The sequence below is a fragment of the Octopus sinensis genome, linkage group LG24 (genome assembly GCF_006345805.1).
Source record: "Octopus sinensis linkage group LG24, ASM634580v1, whole genome shotgun sequence".
NCBI lineage: Eukaryota > Metazoa > Mollusca > Cephalopoda > Octopoda > Octopodidae > Octopus > Octopus sinensis.
Window position 1 is genome coordinate 28,777,852 of NC_043020.1, and position 21,444 is coordinate 28,799,295.

General features: G+C 38.8%; 1 protein-coding gene across 1 annotated transcript in view; it reads right to left on the minus strand.

Annotated features, from left to right (window-relative positions):
* Nucleotides 1-5,228: 5,228 nt before the first annotated feature.
* LOC115224091 overlaps nucleotides 5,229-21,444 on the minus strand; it is a 69,643-nt gene continuing 53,427 nt past the window's right edge. Inside the window, exons 5-9 of the mRNA XM_036513107.1 lie at nucleotides 15,694-15,803; nucleotides 13,551-13,703; nucleotides 10,843-10,965; nucleotides 7,701-7,967; nucleotides 5,229-7,098 (exon numbers count right to left, since the gene is read on the minus strand). Coding sequence (XP_036369000.1) covers nucleotides 6,919-7,098; nucleotides 7,701-7,967; nucleotides 10,843-10,965; nucleotides 13,551-13,703; nucleotides 15,694-15,803 — 833 coding nt within the window. The 3' untranslated portion in view covers nucleotides 5,229-6,918. The remainder of the gene's footprint in view (nucleotides 7,099-7,700; nucleotides 7,968-10,842; nucleotides 10,966-13,550; nucleotides 13,704-15,693; nucleotides 15,804-21,444) is intronic.

The following is a 21,444-nucleotide window of genomic DNA, read 5'->3' on the forward strand; positions in this document are numbered from 1 at the left end:
CCTTGGTTCGATTCCTGGGACATGTGACGCATTGTGTCCTTGAACAACGGCACTTCATTTCCTATTGTTCCAGTGTACTCAGCTGGAAAAGAAATACCAGCCAAGTACTGGTGCATCCCTCTCCTCTCCTTATAACCTCCCTACCACTATCATGTTGATAGGCTTGTTGGCTTTTATCTGACTGTATAGAGATACGTATCTCTTATTGTCAACAACCGTGTTTGGCTGATGATCCATACTACTTCTCAGTCATCTTAATATTTTAACGCCCACAGGTACATTGCTGCCTTGAACCACTTCTGGATGTCTAGTTTTAGGCCTCTGCTAGTTTTAGACATCCAAAGACAATATTTTAATGTCCACGGGTACACCGCTGCCTTGTACCGCTTCTGGATGTATATAGTCTCTGCTAGTTTTAGGCATCCAAAGACAATGTGGCAATTAATTTATCCATCTTATCCACAGATCCTGCATTGTAGATTCATTCCGTCCTTGATGATGCGATGGTGATAGGATCTGGTTGCAAGACTAATATTATGCAGTGACTATGAAGACCCGTCTCTATCGTCAGTCTTAAAATTCTAATGTGTCTTCATTTAGTCGATGTACAAATCAATTTAGACTACTTCACGTGCATTATCTTGTCCCCACTCCCCAAATTTTCTACAGGTGAAGCTGACATTGGCATCTTGATGCATGCTTTACTCTTTTTGAGTAAATGGTATTCGCCCCGTTTCCTACAGGTGGAGTTTCAGGGTTACCAAACACTTTTTTTTTGAAGTGTGTTGCTTTTTTCTTGAGAGGAAGTATATCTGATGTTTTTAATTGGAAGACGCACATTTTCTGTTTTTAACAGATTCGCACTCAGCCCATTTGTGATATTTTCGGAGGTCAGTTGGAGCTGGACTGGATTTTGATTTTCTAGAGCTCTCGACCTGTACAGCTTATCGATACCTGCTTTTGTGGATATTGGTGGTGATGGATGTTCTTTACGGTCAACATCTTCCATTGTTGTAGTGCTAAGTCTCTTGATGTCGTTCATTTTCCACTCAATGTTGTATTTGTAAGTTACTACAAGCATTAGCGTAGCAGGGGCGGTACTTTTACAGAGGCGGCACTTTGGGGTCTGCTGTAGGCAATGTGTTTTTTTATGGGATCCGAGGGTGGCAGACGGAAGGGCTGCCCCGAGCGGCAAGCGGAAGGGCTGCCTCGAGCAGTACACACTCTAGCTACATAGTGACTACAAGTATTGCTCTCCACCTCTCTTAATCATCTCCATTATTGGGTGTTGTGTACTGTATCTTCATTATGGGGTACTTGTACACGCCGTCCTGAACTAGCTCCTTGATAAAAGAATGAATATCGTTTAAAACGAATTTGAAGTTTGGGTCGGTGCTTCCTCTGTTGGAAGTGGCTTTAGCACACTTGTAGTGAACTCCATTCTGATGTTGCCACTGAAGATCACGACGATGAGTAAATGCTTCTGTCGGTCGCCATTCCTGGCAAACGACTTCAATTCATTACAGAGGTTCAGTCTGCCATTCTGTGAGTTGTACCCACAGCTGCTGTTGGTCAGTATATTGCTGAATGGTTCAAGTGCAAGGAAGGAGAACGATGGTGATAGTGAGTCCTCTTGAAAGATCCCGTTTCATACGGTGATTAATCCCGAAATTAAAGACCCATCTGCTTGGAGATTCAGAGTGGTCTTCCAGCACTTCATACTGCGATCAATTTCATAGTTGCTTGATAGACTCCGTTAATCTTGAGGCTTCCTCTATTCAAGAGCAGAGCACACTGCCTTCTTGTTGTCATTCCATACTGTTAGCAAGTTGCTTTTCTTTGATTTAACTTCTTATAATACGACGATATTGATCAGCAGCTTGTCTTTGCATCCGTAACTTCCTTTCTTACACTTGTTTTGTTCTGCTGGCGATAGGTTTTTGTAGAGCCAGCTTTAGATTCTTACGCTAACAATGGAGGTAATGGTCGTGGACATTGTTGGCAGGCAGGTGGTAGGTCTATAATTCTTTTGGTCCTACCTCTCCTTTGTCCTTGAAAGAAAGTACTTGGAGCATTTCTCTAAATTTTTGATGATGTCATTTTAGGCACATACGAGGTTCTCGTGCTTGCTGAGAAGGTCCTTGATTCAGTCATTGGCAATTCCACCCCTCTCCAGAGCCTTCCAGAAGCATGTCTTGCTTATAGCAGCACAGGTCTCGAATATGTTGATGTATGACCATTTTTCGCTCAGTACGTATTTATGCTGGTCCTGTGTACCATTTTTGGACAAAATGCCTTGCAGTATTCAGGTACGGCTCTTTATGTTCTCAGTTCAAATCCCGTCAAGTTCAGCATTACCTCTCATCCTTTCGCAGCCAATAAAATAAAGGACCAGTCAAGTAGAGGAGACGATGTTATCGTCTAACTTGCTCCCCTAAAATGTCTGGCTTTGTGTCAACGTTTGAAATAATTACTAAATGTGGCGAGCTGATAGAATCCTTATCGCACCGGATAAAAATGCATAGCAGCATTTGTTCCGGCTCCTTACGTTCTCAGCTCAAATCCTGTCGATATCAGCTCTGCCTTTCATCCTTTCGGGGTCGATAAAATGAAGCCCCAGTCAAGTACTGGAGTCGATGTAATGGACTATCACTCGCCCCTAAAATTGCTAGCCCTCTGCCCAAATTGGAAAGCGTTATTTTATAACGATCTAAGAGCAAAACTATTGTTAATTCACATTGCTTCAAGTAGATCACCAATCATTAATAATAACAGAAGGCATTTCAGGATATTATTTTCTCTACTTTCAACTCGAAAAGTAACTTGAATTGCGATTTAGAAAATAGAAATATTTCAATTAAACTAACATCATTCGCAACCTGAAATGCAAGGGAGACGACTTCAACTTTAATTTTTTTAATTATTTTTTACCAGCCATCAACCTTCACATTTGCTCGCTGACAATAGTAACTAGCGTACAAAAAGAAACAGTTATTTGAGAAAAAGAATGCTTTTTATGGTATCAAAAATAAGGTTCATTGGTAAAGTAATATAAAGGGTATATCTCATAATTTATCTCTCTATATATAAAGCTGAAGTTGTCTGTGTATAGCAGGTTTGGTAGCCTTCAACTAGCACTATCTCCTCCGAGACCCTGTGGCGCAAGTTGACCAAAATTGAGAGTATGATAGAAGAAGGCTTGCTCTTCCTTCTATAGAAGAAAAAATTCAAATCGGACCATGTTAGCACCAAAAATTATTTACATCAAAAAGGTGCTATTTTTCTATGAAAATCCTTATTTTTTTTTACGATTCTTTGACAGCTGTGTCGCCATTTTTCGGTGTATTTCAACCAGAAAAATGTTCACCTAAAGAGAATAACAAGCTACATAATGCAAAATTTTTACTTTTCAAAAATTCCAATTCTAAAGGGTCGAAACAAACCCAAGCAAAGCCGGGCTACACTGCTAGTATATAATATATTTTTCAACTGTCAATATCTGAAGTTGTCTCCCTTGCTTGTTACTTGCCCTTTGATAATTTCTTTTCTTAATTACCAAAAACCCAACGAAGATATTCAGAAACTGTGAGACCGTCCTGGTGTTGTATGATTTTCGGTGCGTCAAGTTAAGATTACTCGATTTTTCGTAATGGGTCCTGCGTATCGTGTTCTCTTCTCTGAGGAACCAGTTGGGATGACGGCTCGTGTTGGTCGGGACACATGTCACATGGTCATGCAGATGAAGTATTTCGCTGAGATGGGGGGTGGCCAGGCTGGGGCACGGCTCGGACGGATGCCCGGCACAACAAATGGTGGATGCAAGGACGCGCTGCAACGGTGCATGTCCCCATCTTATCTGACCATAATTAGCTCAGTGCAGCTGGACACTGTATACAATAAGTTCATTATATATAACTCTTTCGTGGATATTTCTGCTGTTGGAAACATTGGAGATATTTTTTTTTACAACAACGACAGCGTCTGCTGCTGTTGTTGTTGTTGTTAAGCAACAAGTAAGGGTGATTAGGTGATGGTCTAGGGCTTAGGGGTAGGAGACCCCAGACCTTGGAAAAAAAAAAACTTTGGTCGTCTTGTTGTAGTCGAGGGCTCTTCGTTGACGCCCGACACCACTGGGAAGTGGCCCTCAAAGTCGCTGGAAATGGAGATCTCCAGGTTCAAATTCTTGAACGGCTGCTGCTGCTACTACTACTGCTACTGCTACTACTACTACTACTACAACTGATACTACATAAATACATGTATGTATGTAAAGGGTCGCTAGTAAATAATATTATATACAATAAAATTGTTATGTTTCTGTGCATGTCTATATTGCACATATGTGGATGGAATGTCTATATCTTGACTGATGTTTACTCATCCCTGTCCCCTGACTTGAAGCAGTTTCTTTCATTTTGCCTCATTTGAAACTTTCATTCGTCCAAGCTTCTCTCTCCAATTTCTTCCTGCCCTACCACCAAGCTTGTATGTTCTCACTTTTGGCTCTCGCATCTTTAATTCCTTCCTCATTTACTTTCGTTCAGTCCAAGTAACATATTTCCTCCACCCTTTCTCTCTGCTCAGATTTACACTCCTCATACCAAACCAATTTACCAAACTCTTCTTCTATATTGTAATCAGACTGTTCAAAATAATAATAATAATAATCATCATCAACATCGTTTAACGTCTGCTTTCCATGCTAGCATAGGTTGGACGATTTTGACTGAGGGCTGGCGAACCAGATGGCTGCACCAGACTCCAATCTTGATCTGGCAGAGTTTCTACAGCTGGATAAAGATTAGAGCCTGGTGCAGCCATCTGGTTCGCCAGCCCTCAGTCAAATCGTTCAACCCATGCTAGCATGGAAAGCGGACGTTAAACGAATGAAATTATTGTGCATAGTGCTCAGGTGCACTACAACTCATCAAAGGTGGATGTACAGTCCATAGAATTATGTGCAAAACTCAGGTAGGTGAACAGTGTATGAGTCATGATATACATGTGTGCATGCGTATGGAGGGCAGGGAACATCAGGTGTAGTGTTGGCGAATTTCAGGAAGCATGGAGATTTTAAAGGATGAGATGTCTCGGCAGTTAACAATTGATGCAGGCAGTTTGTTCCAGGCTTCTTATTTGTAACACTTCCATGTTGGAACAAATAAATTGGTTGATATAATTCCATCTTTGTAAATCTAGAGGCAAAGCAAAAGTCAAGCACTCGGACACTTTTTAAAAAATGTACTTTATTTATATTTGAATAAATGAAGCAACAACCCCTTTTCAGATAAATAAACTAAACTGGTGTGCTTTTGATTCTTGCACACAGAATAGTAGATGTCATGTTCATATAGGAATGTTCTAGACAGACCATAGTTCTTACACTACAGTAACCAACAAGTTCAACACATCTTTGTCCCAAATGTATTTCAACAAGGAGAGGCACAGTGGTTGAGACAGTTAATAAACAAAATGTTTTAGATGTATATATATAAAAAGGGGAAGCAGGAAGATATTTACAGTTGCTACTGAGTAGCACCACACACACGCGCACACACACACACGGACACACACACACATGCTGTATTTAAATGCATCCAGCTTTTATCTAGTGTCTGGAGGCTAGATTTTGCTGTTTTTTGTGGGGTGGATGGGATGGAATTGCAAACTAGATTGACTAAAAACCTTGAAGTTACATTTGCCTATTTTTCATTTTTTTCTAGATTGTCTCAAATTAAATTAAATGCAAATGTGACCAAATTCCGTCAAGCAATAATTAAGCAGAATAAAAGATCTGATTTACTACAAAACTAATTGTAAAGTCACTGCTGAAGAATCTAACCAAAAGTTGTTACATTTAAGGAAAATTTGCTTAGGTGCAATCCCCTTCATTTGTCAATGAAACAGGACCCTGCCTTTAAAAGTTCTGCTTGATCCCGACTAAATTCATGTCAACTATATACGAAAAATTATCAAAAATATAAATAAGGTTAACAGTGACATCTAAAGAATTATATATCGAGCAAAATTTGACATCTTGAAGGTGTTTCTTAGATCAGAAGAAACGGTCCTATTTTAAATGAAACATTTAAAATGCACAGATGTATTTATGATTTTTGTGTTAACTTTTACGCATCTTGTCCTTAAAATAGATTTCCCCACAAGTAACCCAAACTGAATAGTGATAAGCTTGTAGCCAAGTACTACAAATAGTCCTTGAAAACAGGAAAAAAGTTTTATAATCTCTGGCAACAAGAGCATTCAATTATACCAGTGGTCTACCAATGATCTACCAATGACCTATACATTGGCCTTTCCCAAGATACTTCAGCAACAGAAACTAAAAAGTTTCTAACAAGATACTGAACCATTTATGTCAACAGTGTTCACTACAGTTTTAACAGATATAGACATGGGGAATAGGTATTAATAGGGTCTTTGCTTGGTGCCTCCTTTCCTTTGCATTGCATGTAATTTGAAACCAATTCCACCGATTCCTCCATCTTCACAGTTGTGATTTTAAACAGAAAAGATAAAAAAAAAGAAAAATTGGCAAAGAAAATTAAATAAATAAATAAAAGCTAAAGTTTCACAGCCATATTGTTTAAGGTGGGTTCCGTTTCTGGGTGGTGGTCATACGATATAGTGTCTACGTGTAGCTTGGTCTTGTTATCTTCATCCAAAAATCCACTTGTAAAGTAATGTTTTATAATCCACTGGTCAGCTAGCAGCGTATGGTAGAGCAGCTTGTACAGGTGACTGATGTGAATAGCTGTTCTTCCCTCCACAGGTAAAGGTGGGCAGTAGATTCCCAGCTGATGAACAAGATGCTAGCTTCTCTTCTCAGATCATCATCATCAGCAGAGAAGAGAGATAAAGACAGAGAATTAGAAATGTAATCATAGAACTGTCCTCTTCTCAGTTGTCTTTTAAGATAATGTTGTAATGTCTATCGTCTTCGGTAATGAGAAAGACCTCGTTCCAATTTTGGTTCGGTAAATCAGGAAATCCATGTATAAAGTCATCTCTACCATATCGATATAGACGAGGCACCGTTATTTTTACACCGAGCGCATGTCCTAAGAGGCACATATCAATCTGAAACGGAAAAAAAAAACATAACAATTAATAATCAACTTTCATTTTAAGGCCATCAAAAAATTCTTCATTCAAACATTTTAAATAATAAACAAGAATTAAAGCAGTTTACCAGATGGAATAAATTTTCTGTGATGAAGAGGTGACTGACGTTTCAGGCAAGAAAAGCCCTGTTTCAAAAGTTACACCTCTCCTCTTCCTCACACTACGGTGACCAATTCTACTTTGTGAGTTTCTTATATTTACAATTGGCTTAATGTAGGTTAGTCCACATTACTCCTGAAGGAGCTTAGGCCAGTTTCAAATAATAATAATAATAATGAAATTATTGTCTACAGTGCTCAGGTGCACCACAACTTGTCAGAAGTGCATATAAAGCATATGCAGTAATGTACAAATGTCTGGAAAGTGAACAGTGTATGAGTCAGAATCATGCTTGTGTGTGTATGAAGGGGAGAAAATCAGGTGCAGTGTTAGCGAATCTCAGGAAGCAGTGATCCGACAACTAACAACCGATGCCGGCAGTTTGTTCCATGCTTCAGCAACTCTTAGCATGAAAAAATGCTAAAAAAATCAAATCCTCATTTCCAAAGGACGCTTACCTGTTCTAAGCCGCCAGAATCTCCGACTGCATTCAGGATGTTTTTCAACAGTTTTGCAGGAGTGTCAGATGTATCCCGAGAAAAAATATAATGGACGAACAACGGATAATCTTCGGCTTGTTGGTTTTTATAAACGTCAATTATATCAAGCAACATAAGCAATTTGGCAGCTTCCATTATTTTTATATCAACAATTGGTTCTCTGTTTAAGAGGTCCTCCACCCAGTCTTCTCTCTCTGTCTTGTCCATCTCTAAAGCTAAGTTATGCTGAAATAAAAGAAAGAAAGAAAAATTTGATTTATCCGCCGAGAAACAATAAGAAATAACTATCAAGGTGTAGCTGTGTGGTTAAGAAGCTTGCTTCCCAACCATCTGGTCTTAGGTTCAGGCCCACTGTGTGACACCTCAGGCAATTGTCTTTTACTATAGCATTGAGTTGATTAAAGTCTTGTGGATTTGGGAAATGGAAACTGAAAGTAGCCTGTTGTTTGTTTGTTTGTACTTATAAATATATAAATAATTAAATATACATATCTCAATACATCTGACTAATATGGGCATAATGAGATACTCTTATCTACAGGCTGAAACAGCTGTAAGATCCATTTTATATGTATTATTCTTATGGTATTATCTTACTTATTGATGTATATTGTTTTATTCTGTTTTATTCTGTTGGATTTGGATGTTCCTATTTAATCTAAATAATTAGTTAATAAATTATATGAATTGGTATTATCTGGTAGTTGATAATTGAAAGAAATCTATTCTTCCATTTTCTTATTTTGTATAAATAATTAAATATATATACCTTCACTATATATATATATATATATATATATATATATTATATATATATATATATAATATATATATATATATATATATATATATAAGCATGTGTGTATGTATTTGTGTGTACCCTTGTCTTGATATTACATAAAGGTTGTAGATGAGCATGACCATCATACAAGTAATGTTCTGTGCAAAACATGTCTGGCCATAGGAAATATCCCCTTGATGAGGAACAAATAAGGGTTAGTGAAGGTTGAGGAGGATGAGGTGTCTGTATTCTGACCTACAGACGCATGTAGCCTGAAAGCTCAAATATTGTTAAATGACAGATAAGTGCAAATGTAAAACGTCCTGATGTACAATCCCACTTACTGTACAATCCCACTTACTGTATTGTATTACAAGAAACTATTTCAACAACTTTTAAAAGTTGAAACTGATAGGAATACGATCCAAACACCGAAATAGTAGTAATTCTTTTAGTATATCTTCATAACAACAAGTATTCTCCATCAAGTTACAGTGTTTAATAATACTATATCTTGCTCTAGTGTAGTAAAAAAAAACCAATCTATGTACATTTTCTAAGTATTGACTTTTTAGCGCTCATTACTGAAGGTAGAACAGTCACAAGCAAAGGACTATAAAGATTTTTTTCTTCATATGTAAAAAGACAATTTTGTGCCTCACAGTCATCTTAGCTGTCTAGACACAGTGTTGATATTTGAGGCCAGTGTGCAAGGAAGTTTACCTTCAGACTTCATAATCACATTCAGAAGCCAACACTGGTTTAAGCCTTTGTGTGTCCTGTCAATCCCATGTGATACAGAAGACATATCAACCTGAGTGAGGTCATTGCCAGTACTGCCTGACTGGCCCCTGTGCCGGTGGCATGTAAAAAGCACCCACTACACTCTTGCAGTGGCTGGCATTAGGAAGGGCATCCAGCTGTAGAAACTCTGACAGATCAAGACTGGAGCCTGGTGCAGCCATCTGGTTCGCCAGCCCTCAGTCAAAATCGTCCAACCTATGCTAGCATGGAAAGCGGACGTTAAACGATGATGACGATGATGATGATGATCCATGCATCATCTATGATATAAATTTCCAACTGTGTCTGTCTTGTCTACCACATGTGATATAATAGAGGTCACATTACCCTGATGGCCATGCATCATATTTGATTTTTTTTTCAGCCATCAGAGTAACTTGGGAAGCTTTATTTTACTCAGAACATAAGGAAACAAGGGCGAACTAAAAATCTGTAAACAAGCATGGATGTTTGGGACAAACTTATGAAAATTCATTGGACAGGGAAAAGGTTCAACAAACTTAACAAGCCATGGAGAGGAAACTCAGAGTAAGACATGAAGGAAGGGAAAACTGTGGATGGAGTTTATTTTAAAAAGATTTAACCCTTCAGCATTCAGATTATTCTGTTAAATGTAAAGCTTATTTATTCCTGTTATATTGAATTAGTCATGCAGTATCTTGTAGCTCTGAGATTCAGATGACATGATTGTTTATTTCTAGAATGACATTGCAGGGTAGGTGTGAGAGGCCAGATCTGGCCAGGCTGAGCATAAAAGAGGGAGAATGTTTTGGCTGGATTTGGTTGGTTTAAATGCTAAAGGGCTAAAGATGTTTGCTGATGAAGAATGTGGTTCTCTTTCAGCAGAGAACACAAAATAACTGAATCCGGTTTCAGTTGGAAACTGACTGACCAAAATGTGGACAATGATGTTAGGTGTCAAGATGGACATATAATGGCCTTTAGAGGTCAACAAATGAAGTAGAGAGAGAGAGAGAGAGGAGGTTTGTAAGAGGGTCTGCGTCAGTTTAGTAGACTTCGATGGAAAATGACAGAAAACTGAAAAGCTTTTCTTTCTTAAGCACCGAAACTCATATTTTAGTTATGTATAGGCGCAGGAGTGGCTGTGGGGTAAGTAGCTTGTTTACCAACCACATGGTTCCGGGTTCAGTCCCACTGCGTGGCACCTTGGGCAAGTGTCTTCTACTATAGCCTCGGGCCGACCAAAGCCTTGTGAGTGGATTTGGTAGACGGAAACTGAAAGAAGCCTGTCATATATATATATATATGCGTGTGTGTGTTTGTGTGTCTGTATTTGTCCCCCTAGCATTGCTTGACAACCGATGCTGGTGTGTTTATGTCCCCGTTACTTAGCGGTTCGGCATAAGAGACCGATAAAATAAGTACTGGGCTTACAAAAGAATAAGTCCCGGGGTCGATTTGCTCGATTAAAGGCGGTGCTCCAGCATGGCCGCAGTCAAATGACTGAAACAAGTAAAAGAGTAAAAGAGAGTATAGAGATAAAAATCAAGGTACCTGTGAGTAAAATTCATCAATACAGGAGAAGAGCATTTCTTTCACATCAGTGAAGTTTAAGCGTCTGGCAAATGACCACCTTTTTAGTTCCCATTCCGGTTCCTCCAAATATTGGTTTAGAAGCTAGAAAAATAAAGACATTATTTAGATGAATGTCAGAGAAAATATCAAGGCTTCAAATCTTTGCATTATTTAAATCCAACTGAAAGGAAAATTAGCAACAATTATTTTAACAAAAGACATTTTATTGAAAGGACATTCAGAGGTAAAACGTTTACTCCAAGAATCTATGTGAATATTCTAATCTGTAGTCCTGGTAAACCCATAGCATCATGGGGAAATGGTAAGGTTATTTTTTTAAAATGTAGCAGAACTGTTTAAAAGATTCATTTGATTGTAATATGAGACATCTTGTCAATTTGGCTGTTTTAACCTTAAATACTAGAAAATCGGTTCACCAGAGCTTTTTTTAGCATCAAGTCACATGACCCAGTCGTTGGCCAAATTAGTTGCAGCTGTTGGTCAGTTTTAATTGTCCAATCATGTGTTTGCAACAGAAGTTGTTCTCAATGAAGGGAAAAAAATCATTTTTGCCTGTGGAGCCAACCCGTGGTTATAAAAACAGGAGTTTCTCCCATTCTTTGTCTTTGGATCAGCCACTGATGACCAGAAATCCAGCCAGTCTCACAGCTTTCTTCAACCAGTCATCACCCGTCTTCCCCATTGCAGCAACAGACAGCAGACCACAGCCCCATCATCAGACCCAGCAGAACAGAAACAAACATCTGAATGTTTGTTCCAGGCTGTTGTATCAACACCATTCCCTTTGGCAATCTTCTATTATTATAATGAGAGGAATAAATTGTTGCCTTTTCAGCTTATACAAATCATTTCCTTATTCTTTCCACACCATGTAATTATAAATGGTGACCCATGAACCCTTCTCATTATAATAATATTAATTGAATAAAGAAATATATTTCCTAAACAGAGGTTGAGCTTTTCGAAGAATTTTTAGTAAAATGAGAAACAAAACAAGTTTTTGTTATCCAGAATCATGCTTTAAGAAGGTCACATCTGGCAATACTAAGGAAGTGACAATGGCATTCTATAAAACTTTCCAAGAATGCAAGTAAGAGAGAAAAAAAACAACACATTAAAATGACTTTTGAAATGTTAAACTTTTTAGCTTTGTGTAAATGTAACAGGTTTACTATGCTTGATGACATATAACTTGCAGTTTTTTTTCCCCACCGAAAATGTCTTTAAAAAAAGATATTCACCCTGGGTCCTTTATGTGAAGTTGAGCTTATAATTACTTGCTTTGATGCACTAAAAACCATTTGTTTGTTCCCTGAATATGCACCGTTGAAATTTGGTGTGCAGCTGATATGTCCCTGCATCTTTCATGTCATCAGATATATATATATATATATATATATATATATATATCACGTGACCGACCAGACCATCAGATGTTGCTACACATCGCTGGTCACAATGCGCTTTGCATTGTTTTAGCCTTCAATGATGCCACCCCGCTGGCTAAGCAAGCAGGCCAACAGAAGAAAGAGTGAGAGAAAGATGCAGCGAAAGAGTACAGCAGGGATCACCACCCCCTGCCAGAGCCTCGTGGAGCTTTTAGGTGTTTTCGCTCAATAAACGACTCGCAACGCCCGGTCTGGGAATTGAAACCGTGATCCTACAACTGCGAGTCCACTGCCCTAACCACTGGGCCATTGCGTGTAAATGTTTTTTGTGCTTAAAACTTGAGGGAAGCATTTGAGTGGTTGAAAGCTGCAACCCTTTATGGATTAACAGAATTAGACTTCATGAGGAAAGAGAAATGTCAAAACTTAACCACAAAAGAGAATTGGAATTATGGGGGAATACATTCAGTCTTAATAAGATAATGCAGGTCTCATACTTTAGTATTTAACAATTCTTTCTAATTTTGGCACAAGGCCAGTAATTTAGAGGAGGGGGTTAGTTGACTGCGTTGACCCCAGTACTTCACTGGTACTTTACTAACCCAGTTCCATGTAAAAAGCACTGGTGCTGGTGTTGCATAAAAAGCACCCACTGGACTCTGTAAAGTGGTTGGCGTTAGGAAGGGCATCCAGCTGTAGAAACCATATCAGAACAGATGAATGGAACCTGGGGCAGCTCCTGTCAAACCATCCAACCCATGCCAGCGTTGAAAACGGATGTTAATTAATGATGATGAAGAAATGAAAAGCAAAGTTTACCCTGGCAGAATTTGAACTCAGAATGTAAGGAGTCGAAGAAATACAACTAGGCATTTGTCCAATGTTGCAACAAGTCTGTTATCTTGCCTCCTTTACACAATTCCTCTAATTAATAACAAAAGTTATTTATATGTACAACATTCTAAAATACAACCATGACATCAAACCAGCCTTCCCCTCTCTCTCTCTCTCTTTCTACACACACACACACAAATACCAGCAATATCACCAGGCTCATTAATCACAAAACCTGGGCTGTACGTCACTAAAGATAAAACAGCAAATGTTAAGGTTAGATTAAACTTTGCCTATCTATGCCGTGGCCATCACCAATCTGATTATTGTCTGTGAGGCTATTTAGAAGCCATTGGTTTGCTCAGGCCAGACTAAGTGGGGAAAGACAGAAGGAGAACTTCAGAAACCAAACTGCAGCTGAGATTATAGCAAATATTCTCTTACATTCTTTACGATTTCTGCTGTGGCAAATTCCTGTTTCATTGCAATTCCGTTTATTAACACCTGAACAATACAGGAACGAATTCCGCAGTAGTTATCTCCACGCATAACTCGTATGTAGTTGCATTCGAAAGTCTGTTGTACTTGATTATAAGCCTGAAAAACAGAGAGAGTGAAAGTTTATGAAGTAAAAATTACACAAGTTTAATAGCTTCATTAAAGTATGAAAAGTTAAAACTTGTTCCTTTATAGACAGATTTATGTATTTAGATATAGACTATTTAGATACAGCGAAATCGAATTGAACCAGCCAGGATCCCTGGTCTGGTGGTACGTAAAAAGCACTATCCGACTCGTGGCCGATGCCAGCGCCGCCTCGACTGGCTTCCATGCCGGTGGCACATAAAATACACCAATCCGACCGTGGCCGTTGCCAGCCTCACGTGGCACCTGTGCAAGTGGCACGTAAAAAGCACCCACTACACTCACCGAGTGGTTGGCGTTAGGAAGGGTATCCAGCTGTAGAAACATTGCCAGATAAGACTGGAGCCTGGTGCAGCCTTCTGGCTTCTCACATCCCCGGTCGAACTGTCCAACCCATGCTAGCATGGAGAACGGACTTTGAACGATGATGATGATGATGATGACTGTCTTAGATATATTGTGATTATGTTTCACTTCTGCTTCTCATAAATTCTATAAATCTTCAGACAGAATGTATGTTTTTAATGCCTCTTGAGACCATTAAATTGAACAGTACTGCACAGGTGTCAAAACCATAATGATATCCATTAGGCTGCTGAAGATGGGTGCACATGTATGATGTGCTTGTAGACAGAATCTTTTGTATCTTGTGTCCTTGTGATTTTAAGTCGTCCTTCATTGAAATTTTAGTTCTTGTAATGTTAAACTTGTGTAGAGGAGTCTTGGTTTCTTAGCTTACAGTGGTTTAGGAGTTTCCAGTCTATGAAGGTTTTGTTGCATGTAATAGAGTTATAAATATTTAGATATAACACCCACTTAAAATTTGCATGAAATGTTTAAATAATAAGATACATTATAGCCTTGAATATTGTGATGTAATAGGGCCTTAAATAAGAAGATATCGTTAGTCTTAAATAAGCTAGTCTGAAATATGTAGCTGTAATAATTTCTATGGTCAGGTGTTCTCCCTGTCAGCAACCTTCACCTGTTTCTAAGCAAGGTAATATTTTTGGCAGCAAAGCCTCCCCTGAAATTGCTGGCCTTGTGCCAAAATTTGAAACCAATATTTTTGGCAGCAGTCAGTTACAAATTGCAAATTCTTTTGCAATTGTAAACATCTACATCTTGAACAGTCACATGATTTAATCCTAGTGTTTCATTGGCTGGAATTTGCTGCTTAGTGAACCATTCCAAAACCTATTTCTGATCAGTTGAGAACATGTGGGGCAAAATGGCTATTTGAGCTATTTTGCTTTTGTATGGAAAGAATCTAACACCTTGGCAGAAAGTAGCAGTTAGCAGCAGACAGGATAGTACGAGGCAGAAAGGAACTCGTCAGAAGAAAACCTCTTTACAGATTCCTCCACAAACCACTGAAGGACGGCTGTGCTTCAAACTAACTTTGCATGTCACTAAGTTTCTGTTCAAATATCAACAGGAGTGGCTGTGTGGTAAGTAGCTTGCTAACCAACCACATGGTTCCGGGTTCAGTCCCACTGCGTGGCACCTTGGGCAAGTGTCTTCTGCTATAGTCCCGGGCCGACCAATGCCTTGTGAGTGGATTTGGTAGACAGAAACTGAAAGAAGCCTGTCGTATATATGTATATATGAGTGAGTGTGTGTGTGTTTGTGTGTCTGTGTTTGTCCCCCTAGCATTGCTTGACAACCGATGCTGGTGTGTTTACGTCCCCGTCACTTAGCGGTTTGGCAAAAGAGACCGATTGAATAAGTACTGGGGTTACAAAGAATAAGTCCTGGAGTCGATTTGCTCGACTAAAGGCGGTGCTCCAGCATGGCCGCAGTCAAATGACTGAAACAAGTAAAAGAGTAAAAGAGTATCCGTTAAAGAATCAGCCAAAGCGGTGAAGAAAATGAAGAGTCGTTATTGTTGATTCTGCCAGCTCACCGCCTTAATAATAATAACAACAACATAAATACTTACATCGAGATATCTTTGAGCTTCTGGAGTTTCCCCACACCATTGACTTTTGGCATACTCTTGGATATTTTTTCGGGGACCTACGTTTATGATGATTGTATCATCTGCTGTTCCTGTAAAATGTGAAGCCATAAATGATTTACAAAAACATGACCACCACCATCAAACAAAAAAGAGAAAAAGAAAAGCAAGCAAACACTAAATTCTAAATATCTGTGAACTTACAAATCCCTGAAGATGAACTCCAGTTGTTACAACAATAAAAGTTGCTCAAGGCGTCACACAGTGGGACTGAACCCAAAACCATGTGGTTGTGAAGTGAACTTTTTACCACACAACCACACCTATGCCATTGAAATAAAAACAAAACAATAAATTCTCACGAAATATCAGTAATTTCACTTGCCATTTCCAGCAGTGCTTTTGGTGCCAGTAACTGGAATATGCCAGGCTGCCAATGATCTAGATGGTATTAGTCAAACATTTCAACATATCAGGAATCACAACTGATAAATGTTAAGTTGCTATTTATATACATACATACATTTATGAATTTATGTTGCAAGATTCTTGATGCCAAGTCGTGTGTTGAAACAGATATTGTATTTCAGGATGGCCTTTTTTTTTTGGGTCAAATGAACACACGCACTATATACTCATTCTTCACTTGTTTATTATTGTTCTTATTCTAACTCATGTCCATTGTCCTGAAATCTTTCGTCACACATCTGTGACCTCCTCAGCAACACTTTCCCTCTTCACGTGTGCTCTTGCTCTGCTTATTCCATTCTGTTATTCTATGATGTGTATCCTTATCATCATCATCATCGTTTAACGTCCACTTTCCATGCTAGCATGGGTTGGACGATTTTGAAGCAGATGGCTGCACCAAGCTCCAATCTTGATTTGGCAGAGTTTCTACAGCTGGATGCCCTTCCTAACGCCAACCACTCTGAGAGTGTAGTGGGTGCTTTTTACGTGCCACCGGCATGGGGGGCCAGTCAGGCAGTACTGGCAACAACCTCGCTCGAATCTTTTTACACATGCCACCGGCACAGGTGCCAGTAAGGCGACGCTGGTAACGATCACGCTCGAATGGTGCCTTTTATATACTCTTTTACATGTTTCAGTCATTTGACTGTGGCCATGCTGGAGCACCGCCTTTAGTCGAGCAACTTGACCCTGGGACTTATTCTTTGTAAGCCCAGTACTTATTCTATCGGTCTCTTTTGCCGAACCGCTAAGTGACGGGGACGTAAACACACCAGCATCGATTGTCAAGCGATGTTGGGGGGACAAACACAGACACATACACACATACATATATACATATATACGACAGGCTTCTTTCAGTTTCCGTCTACCAAATCCACTCACAAGGCATTGGTCGGCCCGAGGCTATAGTAGAAGACACTTGCCCAAGATGCCACGCAGTGGGACTGAACCCGGAACCATGTGGTTGGTTAGCAAACTACTTACCACACAGCCACTCCTGCCCTTATATATATTATAATTAATGTTGGTTTCAAATTTTGGCACAAGGGCCAACAATTTCAAGGGGTGGGGGTAAGTTGATTAGATCAACACCAGTGCTCAACTTGTACTTATTTTATCGACCCGCCACCCAATAGGATGAAAGACAAAGTCAACCTTGGTAGCATTTGAACTCAGAATGTAAAAATTGGACAAAACGCTGCCAAGCCTTTTGCCTGGCATGCTAACAATTCTGCCAGCTTTCCACCTATTATAATAATAATTAACATCAATATTTATGAAGAAAATAATTAAGATAACCTTCTGTTGTATAAATAATTTCTTTTATTCGTTAATAATATGAAACAATTCAAAGTTCTTATCAAAACACAGGTTGTCATTTTCTAAAACTGTTTTTAACTGGGAATTTTTTTCTCCATTTTTTTTTGCACAAAAACTTTTATTAAAAAAATAATTATAAATTTATATTATAAATAATTACAATCAGAGTTTATTTTCAATGCAAACCCCATAATAAATCCTGAAAATATGCCAAAGAAATAATCTGCAGGATAAGCCATGTGTTCATGCAAAAGACAAGTTTTACAAAGACCCCCAACAGCAAACATGGCTACAAAGCAATTTTTAATCTTTTCTACTCTAGGCACAAGGTTTGGAATTTTTAGGGAGGGGGGCCAGTCAATTAGATCGACCCCAGTACGCAACTGGTACTTAATTTATCGATCCCCAAAAGGATGAAAGGCAAATTTGACCTTGGCGGAATTTGAACTCAGAACATAAAGCAAGACGAAATACCTATTTCTTTACTACCCACAAGGGGCTAAACACAGAAAGGACAAACAAGGACAGACAAACGGATTAAGTCGATTATATCGACCCCAGTGCGTAACTGGTACTTATTTAATCGACCCCGAAAGGATGAAAGGCAAAGTTGACCTCAGCAGAACTTGAACTCAGAACGTAAAGACAGACGAAATACCGCTAAGCATTTCGTCCGGTGTGCTAACGTGTCTGCCAGCTTGCCACCTTCAAATTTTAATAATAAACCATCACCGAACAAAGAAATATATCCTTTAGAGCAGTTTTTCTCATGCGAAGGTTTTAGGGAGCTGTGAAGATTATTAAAAGGGAGGTGGACGAACAAATATGGCCATAAAATGAAAATGGTTTCCAGGTTTTTAAACTTATTCACCAGCATAATGAAGAAAGAAGAATTCCATGATGGCAAACACCAGGTTTGTTATTAATAAAGGGCGGAGAGGGTGCCAAATAATTTGCTAATATTTTGTGTGAGTGGGGCTGGTATTCGATAGTTTGAGAATCATTGCTCTGCCTACAGTACCATAAGTCTACTACCAGCAGCAAATGCCTTTTTTTAAATTGTGCCGAACAGAGAAATAGTTTTTGCAAAGTATCATAGAATCTCATGTACTTCACCATCTGTTCATGCAACAACTTGAAGAAAAGTGCATTTGACAGAGAAGGAGGGCGATGATAATAATAATCCTTTCTACTAAAGGCACAAGGCCTGAAATTTTGTGGGATGGGGGTAAGTCAATTGCATCAGCCCCAGTGCACAACTGGTACTCATTTTATTAACTCCAAAAGAATGAAAGTCAAAGTTGACCTTGGCAGAATTGGAACTCAGAACGTGTAGACAGACACAGGTACCTATTTCTTTACTATCCACAGGGGCTAAACACAGAGAGGACAAACAAGGACAGACAAATGGATTAAGTCGATTATATAGACCCCAGTGTGTAACTGGTACTTAATTTATTGACCCCGAAAGGATGAAAGGCAAAGTCGACCTTGGCAGAATTTGAACTCAGAACGTAATGGCAGATGAAATACCACTAAGCATTTCACCTGGTGTGCTAATGACTTGGCCAGCTCGTAGTAGTAGTAGTAGTAGTAGTAGTAGTAGTAATTATATGGTTTCAGGATCAGTCTCTCTATCTGGCACCTTGGGCAAATGTTTTCTACTATAGCCCCAGGCAGACTAAAGCCTTGTGAATGGATTTGGCAGACAGAAACTGAAAGAAGCCCATTGTGTATGAACAAGCCTCTGATACCCAAGAGGCTAAAAAATGTCAGCAGAGGAGTACCCAGGAGTCATGACCTGAATGCAGCCTGAACCCCTTAGAGTATCAGAGGTTAAGGGCTGAAACACTTGCCTGAGATTGGGGAGATTCTTCAGCTCTCTTCAGAGTTCCTTACCACTATATTCTTTTCTACTCTAGGCACAAGGCCTGAAATTTTTGGGGAGGGGTCCAGTCAATCAGATCAACCCCAATATGCAACTGGTACTTAATTTATCGACCTTGAAAGGATGAAAGGCAAAGCCGACCTCGGCGGAATTTGAACTCAGAACGTAAAGACAGATGAAATACCACCACTAAGCATTTCGCCCAGCATGCTAGCGTTTCTGCCAGGTCGCCGCCTTGTATTCATATATTACATGGCAGAAGTTACAAAGTGAGTTCTGTGCAGGGCACTTACCAAACTGGTCTCATAAAGTTTGACAAATGCTATTAACCTTTCATTGAATTCTGCCGATGTAAAAATAGAAAACAATACATACAGTCCTGTTTTGAGTTCTGTTTTATGTTTCTATAACCCAACCTACATATATATATATATTCATACACACATATAACACCCACACACGTGTGTGTGTATGTGTGCATGTGCACGAACACATGCACGTGTGTTTGTTCACGTGTGTACTTCTCTGAAAACTGCTGACCTACGAGTAGCGACACTGCCATTTCCTCCATCAGCTAGCTTTGCACCTTCAAAGACATGAGGAATAAGAGTTCTTTTACCTGAAAAATCAGGTAAAGGTGAGTGAAAGGAAAGACATCCAGCTTTAAGACTTTGCCTCAATAATCTATTCATCTAACCCATGCTAGTATGGAAAAAAAAAAGGAAGTAAAAATGAATTAAAAAACACAACTGCAACAAGTAGTCTGATAATGCTGCATATTAACCCCCTTCTTTACCAAATTCCTATTGAAATGCACAGCCTTTGTTTTAATTAGAAAATCACGAAGAATTTAGTAAAATAATCTTGTCCTTATTAACCCTATCATTACCGTATTTATTTTTAGATGCTCTGAGTTTCTTTCAATTAATTTTAAATATAACAAAGGATTTAGTAAAACAACTTAGTATTATCATTAAGCTAGTGTTAGGAACATAAATTGTGACTAAGATTTGGTGGAAGAATTTAATACAAAACTTTTTGGAAACAGGACATTTGTACTACAGAGAGCCAGAGCTGGTTTCAGCCTGGTTGGTATTAAAAGGGTCAGGGTGTAGGAGGCATGATTGTAAGATTGTGGTTTCAGCCGGGTTGGTATCAAAAGGGCTAAACTTCTGCAAAGCATATTTCTCATGAAACTATACAAGTCATGTGTTTTAACCCTTTCGTTACCATATTTCTGTTGAGATGCTCTCAGTTTCTTTCAATTGCTTTTAAATATAACAAAGAATTTAGTAAAATAACTTAGTCATCATTCAGCTAGTGTTAGGAAGATAAATTGTGACTAAGGTTTGGTGGAAGATTTTAATTCAAAACTTGTAAAAACAAGACATTAGTACCACAGAGCCAGATCCGGTTTCAGCCATGTTGGTATCGAAAGGGTTAAACTGGTGTCTTGAACATAAATTTGGAATTTTGAAGGAAAGTTTTAATCTAGGTCACTTTGAAACAGGAAGTTTGTATCATGAAACCAGGAATGGTCTCAGACAGGTTGCTATGGAAATGATTAAAGTAAGAAGCAAATGTAAGGAATGGTGGGTTATTTTTGCCTCCATAACCTGAAGAGTGTTGCATGCAAAAGTTTGGTGAAGAAGACTAAACTAAAGAAATAAAAGAGTCAAACAAGGAAATATTAAGTGAAAAAAAAAGAAGTTTTCCCCAAATGTGAGAATAAAAGAAAAAAAAGGAAGCTATCGAAGGCAACTGAAACCCCTAAAATGTTTTTGCTTAACTTAGGGGAGAGTTTTGTTTGTAGTTTCATTAAAACGGCCTGAAAACAAGAAGGAAAAAAAAGGTTGGAGAGACTGGGTCAGCAATTTTGTAAAAACACAACTCAAATATACATGAATGTGGGGTAACATGGAAAATGGGAAAACAATAGGGAAAATAATGATGTGGCAAAATACTGATGGGTATTTACTGTGAATGTATGCACATGGATGTATTTATGTGGGTGTATTTTTTGGATGTACAGCCATGATCATCATTTCTGC